Genomic DNA, 12,778 nt, shown 5'->3' with positions numbered 1-12,778 from the left:
TTTGGTAGATTATATGATCAGAATCCTGAAACAGAAAGAGGTGTTAAATGCAAATTTACTGCCGTCTGACTGTTCTCCTCTACAGGAAATAAATAAAACCACCCCCATCCAGCCAGGAAACTGGGTCTACATAAAGGTCATCAAAACCAGCCCATGCTGGGAAGGACCCTTCCAGGTGCTAATGACCACACCAAACAGCCGTAAAGATTGCAGCTGGATACATCTCAGTCCCTGCAAGCTGCAGAGAGTGTTTGAACCCCTAAGTAGGCGGAGGGAGGAAGGCCGGACTTCAAAGGGGGGCTATTTTTAGGGTAGCTCGTCTCAAACCCGGTGAAGAAACGCTTAAGATTCCCCCGTCTTTAGGTTGGGGGTTCTGACATCTCTGTGCGCCGAGCAGCAATGGGGACTCCATATGCCAGATGGATCTTCTATTGCGCTGTGACAGCAGTATGTTTGATGTTTGGAGGAGGACGTGAGCCTGAGTTCCACAAACACGACTACAGCACCAACCTGTGGTGGAAACTAATGAATAGAACCGCGTACGAGGGACATGCTGTGAACTGCTATGTGTGTGCGCAGCTGCCGGTTTCTATTCACAACTCAGGCCTCCGACCAGGTGACATTACTGACAACAAACAGATGTGTCTCTATGTTCTAAGCACCAGACCACGGCGCGTCCCACCCCTACGGGGAGACAGAGCGCGCGAGAAGGACTATTCAGCTGACCTCCGAATGGGAGAGGCTGTGCAAGGGACGTTGCCCTGGAACTTGTGTAACAGAGTTTACACCTACTGCGAACCGACACAGGATTTCATCGACTGCACAGCCTGCAGGGGTCAAAGGATGACTCCACACTGCAAAGTCTGGAAGGACAACCCAGACTGTGACAACATGCTTCAGGAGAGGTGTTTCAACATCACAGATCGGACATTGGACGACAGGAGACAACGCTGTGCAGTACCATAGTGCCAGGAGACTATGGTTCACGGGTGATGGCAGGCTGGTACTTCCTGTACCCGATTGTAATCATCAGGAAAGGACGACACATTCTGGCTGCCCGCTCCAAGCGTGATGCCTGAGGTCAAACGCTGGGGAGGCCTCACAACAGACACTGGAGTTCCATGGGAAATCAGGATTTGGACCGGAGGTGAAAAGTTCATGCAGAGCATGTTCCCAGGAGTTGGATTAGGAGAGGTTCAGGACCACGTTGAAATCAACAGATATGGATTACTGCAACTCATCAACAGCACACACCGGCTGGCAAACGGCTCCATGAGAGGGCTGACTGAACTGAGAAACATGGTTTTGCAAAATCGTGTTGTGCTGGACCTGCTCACAGCCTCTCAGGGAAGTGTTTGTAAAATCATTGGCCCAGCGTGTTCCTGACGAAACAGGAACTGGTGGAACTATTTCTGATGCTCTACATGGCCTGGAGGAACTTAAACATTGTGTAGACGGTGCTACGCAAGGATCACATTTTTCTTTTTTGATTTGTTTTCATGGCTCATGTCTGGTCGATGGTGGACTTTACTGTTAAAGCTCGTGACACCTATTCTGATTGTTTTGGTTCTGTTCTGTCTTTTAAGGGTTGCATTATTCCATACCTTCAAAGTATGATGTTTAAAACAATTAACACATCTGTTGTCAGCTCTCAGCTTGCAAGGGCATCCTATGAGACGAATGCAGATGACTTGTTTTGAGATTCTGACGATTTTCTGAACAATGATGATGTTCTGTAATCAATAAACAGATTAATTCATTTGCTGAATGATTCCTACACCGAAAATGTGAAAACAAGTGGTGTTAGGGATGAGAAAACTGCATTTGATTTGTTGCTGTTTCTTTCTTTTGTTTTTATTCACTTCATTTATTCTTTATATTCATTTCTTGATTGTGTAATTTTTATGTTTAGACTAGGTATAAAAATACTGATACTTATGATCTTGCATTTATTGGTTCTATTTTATTTCTTTTCTTTTCTATGCTTGGCTTTTGACTGCAATTTATACACATGGTAAAATGATAAACAGGGGGGAATGATAGGGATTTTTTGGTATTATCATTTTGTTGTTACTTAATGTTAATCAGTTTAAAGTGTTCTCCTCTTTAAACTGTATGTGTGAACTGACCTAGAAGTCACAGCTGCCTGTTATCTTCATGTGAAACAGTTTGACCGAGATTTGAACCGGGCTCAGATCATGGGACAGATGTTAAATTGTTTTACGACCTTTGCTGTGTTTAGGTAAAATGTTTTACGACCTCAGCTGTTTCCTCTGCTGTCTTATCTTGCCTTTCCTCCCTCTTTGAAGTTTGATAATAAAAGACAAGCTGTATCCAAAGATTGGCAGAACGCTCTGTGAACAGCTCTGAGAAGCAGTTGACAGAGTCTTCTCCTTTTGCTGCAGAAGCTTTGTCATAAAATTCATATACGTTGTCTGTGGTTCTTTTATGTAGGTTCTAGGAAAATACCTATCAACTACTATTTTCTAAAGAAGTTAATGAGCTTCAGCTTATTGATAACCCTTTAGTAGGTCGCCATTTTTCTTGAAGCAAAGTATGGGTGTGACGCTAACCAACCAATTGGGGAAGTTGTAGCCTGATGACGTGCCTCTCCTCATTTGCATTTATTTTTCCAAGTTTTGCGGGGAAATAGAATGTGATAAATAAGAAAATAAGGAAATACTAAATGAATAAGGGGAATTGGGAAATGGGAAAAGTAACTATTTTTCAAACAAATGTTAAATGAAAAATAGATAAAAGAAAAATGGGTAAATAAAAGGGATATATGAGAAATTGATTAATGAAACTGGGAAATAGAAAATCAGGTTAATGGAAAAAGGAAATTGAAAAATTGTTAAATTAAAAAATAGATTAATGAAAGATGGGTAGATAGATAAAGTGATAAATGAAAAGTGGACAAATGAAAAATAGATAAATGAAAATAGATAAATGATAAAGAGAAATTGAGAAATTGATAATCTGGAAAATAAATAAATGAAAAAAATTGGGTTAATAAATGAAACAAATTGGGTTAATGAAAAAGGGAAATTGAAAAGTGGTTAAATGAAAAATAGATTAATGAAAAATGGGTAAATGGATAAATGAAAAATAATTTTCTTCATGTTTTGATTTATTTCACTCATTTGTTATTTATTTAATTTTGGATGAAATGGCTCTCCATACATCATCCACCAACTACAATGTTTATAATAAATAAAATAAATATAGCAAATACCTGGAAAATATACATTGTTGTGCTCACATGACCCAGGTTAGTTTAGTCAGATATTTGAAAATATAATATTCTGTGTATATTTTATTCAAATTTTGTGCTTTATCCATAGGACCTGTTTTGTCCCTATTCTCAAGAACCACTGATTTATATTGTAGGTGAAAAATGAAGGATTTGCTCCCAGGTTTTGTCCTACTGTAACTGGAGCTCTTCCACAATGCTGAGGCATCAACGTGCCGACATGAGGGGCATGAACCGGTCAGCACTGCCGTCTTTATTGAATTTGCCTGCAATGACTTTCTACATCCAGCAGATGTCACTGTAAGTGACAGAGCAACACAGTCTCAGCACAGAGTCACACAGTTTGGGAAATGTGCCACTGAGGCCTCATCTGCCCACCATCAGTACAAAAGGACAGATCGGTCCAGATGTTGGAGGTGCAGCAAACGAGAGGCTTCACAGATCAGACCAGTTTGTCACTATTAAAGATGACAAATAATGAAAGCCAGGCTTACCCAGCACAGTTTGACAGAGAAAGAAGCAGATGGAGACAGACGTCACGATGCAAGCAGCCTTGTGACAGGTGGAGATGTGATTATATGCAGAAACTGGCCTTAAAGTGGCAGTGTACCATTTATGCTGCTACATTTATTAACAGAAAACATCTACAGCAGCTTTTCTTCCAGCACCAATCAAGAAATAAAACCCCAACATAAAATCCCTTCCTGTTCTAATCTTCATCCACATCAGACCTGCTGAGTCTGACAGTCAGAGACTCTCAGGTTTTTATTTAGATGAAATCTGATCTGCAATGATTTCACTGAACACTGAGTATGATTTTAACATGAAGCTTTATGGAAGTAAAATTAATGATGTTAATGTTTATGAAAGCAGTAAATGTTTCCATGTGTTTGATCTGCATCCTGTTCATGTTGGTTCAGTTTTATGCCTGCAGCTTCTCTGATGAAGGGAAACTTTGTTTCTGCAGGAATGAGGAAGATCATGTCAGAAACACCCAGAGCAGGAATTTTACTGGAACATCCTGCAGTCGAACTTCAGCAGAGGAGCAGAAACAGTCAGAGAGGAAGGAGAAGATTTGATTTAGCTAGACTTAGGTTTTAAAACACTTTAATAGTCCAGATATGAGTTTTTAACTTTTACTTTATTCCTGAGATTGAAGTCAAACATCAACAGGTGAGTCAAGAAAAATGTTTTTTTTTGTTCTCAAAATATATTTGGTTCAAGAAGCTGTTGAGATTATGATATATTTTATTTAATTGATTTTTTAAATCAAAGCTGTCATTTTAAAAGTCACTGCCTTTATTAAAAGTTTCCAGAGTTTTGAAAGTCACTCCGACAGACGCAGCTCTAGAAAAACAACATAGAAGTTTTCAGCTCTGTTACATTTACTGATTTATTCTTGTTAGAAGTTTTCTTTGTTGTTTTTCTGGTTTAAATTTTGCTTTTTATGAATTATTTATCTTTCTGGTTTTGGATGCTGTTTATCTGTTTTCTTACTTTCAGGCAGTTATAGTGATGCATAACCAGAGGTTGGTGTTACATTTACTAGAGGAGCTTTTGGAAAATAACTAGCAGTGGTTTCATCAAACTGTAGTTTTTACATGAGTTCAATATATCTGATTAGACCTGAACTGGATTCATGTGAATCACAGAATCCTGATCAGATTAAAGTTATTTTATTTTATTCTTAGATGGTTTAACTCAACCTGTTGACAGGTTTAGTTTCTCATGCAGTTGAAGCTCTGGTTGTTTTTCTTCCTTAAAGTTCCTGTTGATCTGGTTTCTGAACCAACTGACATTTAATCTTCATCTCTAAATATGAAGCCAAACGTCTTTCAGAGCCAACTGGTTCCTCCCAGCTGAACATTGTGGAAGAACTGGTTGAACTGGTGATTTCAGCTTCCAGTCACTCAGTGGAAACTAAACTGGTCTCTATTGGTAAATGTTACAGTCAGACTGGAGACACATTAAATCTGATCAAACAGAAATAAATTCCATCATTTAGAACCATAATCATCTATAAAACATGACATTTACATCCAGAATGTCAGAATGTTTATTTTTAATTACCATGAATATTCAGTTATTCACATCTCTTGCAGATTTAGGTTTAAATTAAATTATCGTTTATGTGACCAACATGTTTCTTCTGACTGGAAGTAATATTAATGTTTTGGATCGGCCTAGTTAAAGTCCTGACTTGAATGTGAAAGTGAGGTAAAGATTAGGGTGATTGTGAAGAGGCCTTCCAAGCTCCCAGAGCTGCAGCTCATCACCAAAGATAAAAACCAGAGAAAACATTAGAAACGGTTTGATGACTTTAATACTAAAATAATTTTCTATTGATTATTGAGAAGGTTATGAATAATTATTATTGTTGTGTTTTTACATAAAATGTTAATGGATTTTTTTTGTTTCTGAATGTCAAACTGTACAAACTTCATCTCAACATGTAGCTGTTTTTTTCCCCCTCAGATATTTTACTGTCTCTGATCGGAACCTGAGGTTCTGGTCCAAGTTCTGGTCGGTTCGGTCCAGTGTGGCAGAGTGACATCATGGCTGCTGCAGAACCTGGTGAGATTTTTGATTGCTGTCTAAGTTGAAATGTGGATTAATGTTTATTTGGTTCATATAGAAACATTTTTGTTTCATGTTTTTGGGTTTTTACAGTAATTAGATGAGTTGATGTGGAAAAGATTGTAAAAGTTTCTTTGTTGTAAGAAATTATTCTGTTTTTAAAGCAATATGTTTGTTATTTTATGTGTTTTTAAAAGAGGAAATGATTAAAGGCTCTAAACTCATCAGTGACCTTCATTAGTTTGTTCAGCCAGTTTCCATTTTGGCTTCAGGAAAATGGATCTTTGTAATGGTCCTCCTCTGTTCTGTAAAATTAATCCTCCAAGACAGTTTGAAAAGAAATAAACATTTGATTAATTATTTTTGTTAAAGTTTCACAAGCAGATATTAGTCAATCTGTCTTGTTTTCACATCAATGTTTCCTGGTTTTAGTTTAATTCTCTCCTGTTTTTCTGTGTATCAGTTATTAAACTGATCTGAGTTTCAGATCATCAGTTCTTGGCTCTGTTTGGTTTCTGGAGAAATGTAGATGTTTGAATTATTTTATTTTTATTCACTCAGTTTTCTGAACAAGTTTTTTTTAATCTTTTCAGATCTGCAGCCTGTGAAACGCAGCAACAGCCTGGAACTTATTCCTCCTTCCAGTGAGTTTAACTGATTTACTCTGATGAGAAATAAAGATCAAAGTTATTAAGATTAAAATACTGAAATCACACAAAAAATTAACTCAGACTCTTTGCTGAGAAGATCCAGTAATGTTTATTTCATAATATTCTAAAACAAACATTCAGCATTTTAAACATTATAGTTTGGATCAAATTATCTTAATATTTTTTCTAAAAGCTTGAAGTTTAAATTTATAGAAACTGTAATAAAATATTACTGGATCAATAAATTTAAACTTTTTTTTCTTTGTGATCTAAATGTGTTGAACTATTTTAATTGTTCATTTTATCTCCAGTGTCTGAGCTCAGACTGGTTCTACTGGGAGGAAACTGGTCTGAGAGGAGTTCAGTGGGGAACTTCATACTGGGATGTGATGGATTCACCAGATCATCAGACACCTATCATAAGATTTCTTTTTCACTGAAAAACAAACAAATATCTGTGATCAACACTCCAGATGTTTCGTTCCACACAGCAGAAAAACTGACAGATTTCATTAGAATATGTTCTGAACTCTCTGATCCTGGACCTCATGTCTTCCTGCTGGTTGTTCAGCCTGAAAGTTTCACTGAATATGAGAAAGATAAGATCTACAGAATCCTTCAAGCCTTCAGTGATCAATCATTTGATCATTCATTGGTACTGATCCTGAAGTCCAGGTTGATGTCACGCTTCCTTTTGCCAGATCCTATAAACTCCAATCTAATTAAGGATCTGATCAGAAAATGTAGCTACAGATGTTTAAAGATGGAGGAAACTGAACGTGAGCAGCTGCTGATTCGCTTTGGACAAATTGCTAAAGAAAATAATGAAAACCATGTGAGACATAAAGAGTTTGAAGAAGCAGCAGCGACTTTACCGTCAGACGATCAGGCTCAGAAACGACCAAGATCCAGACCTGCTGCTGGTAAGAACAGGATTCAATCTGATTATATAGCTCTATGTTCAAAGCTTTTAGAGAAATTAAAATATATTTCTCACATCTTTTCCCAGAATCCACTGTAAATTATTTAATTCCAGAAATAAATTGTTAGAAAAATTGTACTTGCTATTGAAGATGAAGAAACGTCTTGTTCTATTTTCTGTCCCACACTTAAGAAAATCTGTTGTAAAAAGAGTTCACTCTAATCCGTCTTTGAGGCCCAGATCCAGTTATTATATCCACCAGATTAAAATCAGAAACATGACATTACAAACCAGGCAAATGATCAATTTAAAATGTTTTTATCTGACAATCTCCAGGTTAAACTTCCTTAGTTTTTAGTCTGAAAAGGTTCAGACAAATTTATTTAAAGTTCAGGACAGAAAACTTCCACATTGAACTGTTACTGTTTCAACAATGATTGTGTTGATTTGTAATAATTTTAATTTGTTTTGTTGCAGTTAAACCCAAAGGAGATCAGACTCCGCCACCTTTAAACCTGGTTCTGTTTGGTCCAAGTGACCCACTGAAGACGTCAGCAGCCAAGGTCATTCTAGGTCAGCCAGATCTTCCTTCAGCCTCCAACTCTTCAGAGTGTGTCAGAAACCAGGGAGAGGCGTTTGGACGTCGGGTTTCTCTGGTGGAGCTGCCTGCCTTGGGTGGAAAAGCTCAGCAGGAAGTGATGGAGGAATCCTTCAGGTGTGTCTCCCTCTGTGACCCTGAGGGTGTCCACGCCTTCATCCTGGTCCTACCTGTGGGTCCCCTCACTGATGAAGACAAGGGAGAGTTACACACCATGCAGGACACATTCAGCTCCAGAGTCAATGACTTCACCATCATCCTCTTCACTACAGACTCAGATCCTGAACATCCAGATGTTGGTAACTTTATAGAGAACAAGGACATCCAGGATCTCCTCCAGATCTGTGGAGGAAGATATTTAGTTCTGGACATCAGAGACAGACGGCAGATTGAAGGACTGATGGAGACGGTGGAGAGAAACGTTTCTGAGAGAGAGAAAGATTCATCTTATACAACTAAAACATTAGCATGGGGCCAAAGAGACGATAAACTGCAGCTACAGAATAAAGGTAAATATTATGTTAATTTAATTAAGATATAAAAGAGTTTTTTTCCAGTTACCTACATAAGTTTAGTTAATTCTGCTTTTCTTTTATTTCTCCTGTTTAATATTAATTTTTCTATAAAAAAGATATCTATTTCCACTATAATATTTGTCTTAATTATTCTTCAGTTTTTTTATTTTACAATCTAACTTGTCTGAGATTCAGAGAAAGTTGAAAGCCATAAAACAATCTCTTTTTCTCTGCCTGACATCAGAAAATCTCAGGATATGACTGAGCTGTAAAACTATCAGCTTTCTGACAGTGAAAAATAATTTTCTCTTTTCTAAATAAGTTTGAGAAAATTATCTATAAAATCTTCACTACAACAGGAATGATTGATCAAATCAGAAGTTTTCATCATAACTTGTTTCTTCAATCCGTTCCCTGTGAGGTTTATGTCTAATAATTTTCTAATTAATCTTTATTTCTAACCCAGATCCTGAGCAGATCCCAGCAGCAGATTGTCTCCGGATCGTTCTGATGGGGAAAACCGGCTGTGGGAAGAGTTCATCAGGAAACACCATCCTGGGAAGGAAACAGTTTGAAGCTAAAGCTTCTCAGCAGTCGATCACTAGAAACTGTCAGAAAGCTCAGACTGTGATCGGAGGTCAGCGGGTCGTTGTGGTCGACACTCCTGGTCTGTTTGACAACACGCTGACCGCTGACCAGGTGGATGAGGAGCTGCTGAAGTGCATCAGCCTGCTGGCCCCGGGGCCACACGTCTTCCTGCTGGTGCTGCAGGTCGGCAGATTCACAGAGGAGGAGAAACAAACTTTGAGACAAATGAAGAAAGTTTTTGGTAAAAACTCTGAAGATTTTACTCTCATTCTGTTCACTGGAGGAGACACACTGAACAATGAGGAGAAAACGATAGAGGAGTACATTAGAGAGGGACGTGATGAATACTTTAAGAAGGTGATCAATGACTGTGGAGGAAGATATCATGTTTTTAATAACTATGATAAACAGAACCGATCACAAACCAATGAACTGATCCAGAAGATCAATAACATGGTGGAGAAGAACAGAGGAAAATGTTTCACCAGCGAGATGCTGCAGGAGGCAGATGCTGCTATTCAGAGAGAGATGAAGAGGATCCTGGAGGAGAAAGAAGAAGAAATGAAGAAACTGAGGGAGGAACTTCAGAAGAAACACGAAGAAGAAACAGAATCACTGAAAAGAAAAATGGAAGAACAGAGAGAAGAGATGGAAAGAGAGAGAAAACAGAGAGAACAATTTAAAGAAATGGAAGAAAACAACAGGAAGGAGCGAGAGCAGAAAGAGAGAGAACAGAGAGAAAGAGAAAAGGAAGAGAAGAAAAGAAAAAAGGAGGAAGAACGACAAAAACATCAGTGGGAAAAAGAACGACAAGATTTAGAGAAAAAGATCAAACAGGAATCAGAAGAAAAGGAAACAATCGACAGAAAACTGGAAGAGATGAGAAAACAGATGGAGGAGAAACGAGACGCCTGGGAGACGGAAAGAAAGGAGTGGTGGGAAAAACGACACCGAGAAGACGAAGAGAGACGAGAAGAACTGAAGAGACTTCATGAGAAATATGAGAAAGAGAGAGAGAAATGTGAAAAGCAGAGGAGAAAAGATGAGAAGAGGAGGAGAGAAGAGGAGCAGGAAGAGAGGAAAGAACTAGAGGAAAAATATCAGAAACAACTGGAGGAAGTAAAGAGGAAGTTTGAGGACGAAGCCAGAAAACAAGCAGAAGAATTTAATGAGTTCAAACAAAAATACAAGAAAAATTTCTGTGTTCTGATGCAAAAACAAGAAGAAACAAGAAAAATGAAGGAAAAACAGCAGAAAGAAAACAGAGAAAACCTTAAAGTGAAACAACTAAACAGATGAAACATGTTTATGATAAATGTGATTAAAATAAATGAATCATAGAAACAAAAAGCAAAAGATTCCAGAAAAATTACAGTGTAATGCATCACAACGTCCTGAAGATCTTTGATTTCAGTAAAGTTGATCAAACTATTTTAGTTTCTTTAGATCTTTACATTTATTTTAATCAAAGTGAATTTTGTTTCAAGTATTGTACTTTATTAAAAATCAATATTCAATAATAAATATTCCAACATTACTGCAGCAGCTGATTAGCAGAAACATCAGTTAAAATAATGTAATATTTCCATTTTATTAATTTTCTTCAATATCATATCAAGAATTCTTCTTTTGTCTTTTAATTTTTGTGGTGGATGTTTTACAATTTCTCTTTTATAAATGTAGCCATTAATTTACAAACATTTTGACATGAAAGTCTATAAATAAATTTTTTTATTGTATACTATTTTCCAACTGTTGTATCAAAAATATAGATGTGAAATTATGAGTGACTTTTATAAAGTTGGGATTAGTATGGTTTTTATTACAGTGATAAAATGTTTTTAATTTTACAATTTTTTACAGGTGAAGTTTTGTCTTCATGTTACATGATGAGTTATTGGGAATCTGAAAAAGTTTTACTGAATGTATTTTCTGGTTGTGTTTGATTCGAAACATGGAATTTTAAAAAATAAAGTTGGTATCAATTGTTACTCAATGTGTCTTTATTAACGGTGTAACAAACACTTATTCATTTACGCAGTTATGGTGAAATAAATAATATTTTATTGATTGGATTTAAAATATAATTGATAACTCATATGTATTACCAATGTAATAAATAAAACAATTACAATAAAAGTCCTGCTTTTACTGGAAAGGTTGGGAAACATTGTAGTTATTATATGGAAACAGCTTTTTTGCTGATTTAGTTTTCTATCTTTGATCAATTTATTATCAACATACATTAAAACATTTCTGTCAAAACTTTATAGATATTATTTCTGACAAAAATATTAAGCTTTGTTAAATTATAAGTTCTCAGTGGTGAGAACAGATGTATGTTTATATTGACAGAGTTTAGTTGTTTGATTAGACATGAATAAACACTAGAGAGTAATTATATGAGAACAAAAGTTAAAAGATTTTATTGCATATTATTGAAATGTATGACAATATAAATCTGGGTGTTTTGGGTAATTTCCTTGTCCCTTGGAGAAGATTTTGGGGGACCCACCAATACTTCCGTGGACTATTCACCCTTCAGTATTAATGTACTGTAGACTGTTTTGTATAATACACATGCAGTATCAGTCTTCTGGAAGATAAGAAGAAAGATGACACACACAAACTTTGCAAATACTGTAGCATTTGTTAAAATATTTGCCTGTTAATTTACCTTTAATCCTAGTTCTTGTGAATTTTGTTCTATATAGTCCATGGACCAGACAATTTGTGTCCATTTCAGGGTGGCAAAGTCTATCAATATTTTTTGAAAAGATACATGTCTCTAGTTAATATTTTTGGTATGATAGCCCTTCCAAAATGGTAGCTGAGTCATAGTTATCATCTCATGAAGTAAACAACCCCTTTGGAAAAATTCTTTTTTGAGACTGTATGTGTGGTTTAGGCTCCTGGTATGAGCATTTGTCAAAGGTCTATAATATAATGTTTGGTATCATCTTAAAGAGGACACTCTTGGCTTTCATTTAAATCAGGGTTTTAGTCTCTCTGACCAACACAGATGACACTAGAGGTCATTAAACCAAAAATAATACACATTTTTCCACACCTTTTGACCAAACTAGATTAATTTATTTTATCCCAGTGGCATCCAGAGACATCAGGGACACAAGAGTCAACAATTAAAAAACTCAACAGACTCTTCTGCAGTGGTCCCCAAACTAAGGCCCGCCTCCACATTTGGTCCGGCCCCCTGAACAAAACCAGAGAGAATTTAGATTTTTTTTCATATAGCATATTTTCCGGACTATAAGCTGCCACTTATTTCCTAAGCTTTGAACCATGTGTCTTTTTAAATAGTTAAATAGTTTAAAATGCGGGATTTAAAACTGGTGACTTGACTGTAATGCACACTGTAGATAAAAACAGAATTGGTAAAAACCACACCTAAAAGGCTCAAAAATCTCATTAAAATTTTTTTAAAACTAGTCAACCGTACACAATCTATAAAAACATGAAAAACACTCTCGGACAAACTGCAAAAAGGACACTCATTTAAAACCCCAGGACTGATGACCGATAAAAACGAGTTGGTAGCGATGGCTCCATGAAGGATCCTCCACTGAAGGTCACCAGTCCTTTACTTTATGGGAGGCTTGTACAAAGTCCTCCACTTTGGTTTTTATCCTCCGAGTTTGTTGCTCCACACACTGA

At 36.7% G+C, this 12,778-nt stretch overlaps 1 protein-coding gene across 1 annotated transcript; it reads left to right on the top strand.

Moving 5' to 3' along the window:
• The first annotated feature begins 7,071 nt into the window (after window positions 1-7,071).
• Window positions 7,072-11,060, top strand: LOC103470790 (GTPase IMAP family member 8-like). Its single transcript, XM_081610996.1, has 3 exons — window positions 7,072-7,403; window positions 7,880-8,509; window positions 8,982-11,060. Exons 1-3 carry the CDS (start codon window positions 7,160-7,162, stop codon window positions 10,400-10,402), a joined length of 2,295 nt encoding a protein of 764 aa, XP_081467122.1. The 5' UTR covers window positions 7,072-7,159; the 3' UTR covers window positions 10,403-11,060.
• The last annotated feature ends 1,718 nt before the right edge of the window (window positions 11,061-12,778 follow it).

Source organism: Poecilia reticulata, chromosome 9 (assembly GCF_904066995.2).
Source record: "Poecilia reticulata chromosome 9, P_reticulata-male-v2, whole genome shotgun sequence".
In the NCBI taxonomy this organism is placed as follows: Eukaryota; Metazoa; Chordata; class Actinopteri; order Cyprinodontiformes; family Poeciliidae; genus Poecilia; species Poecilia reticulata.
This window is presented reverse-complemented; position numbering and strand designations above follow the sequence as displayed.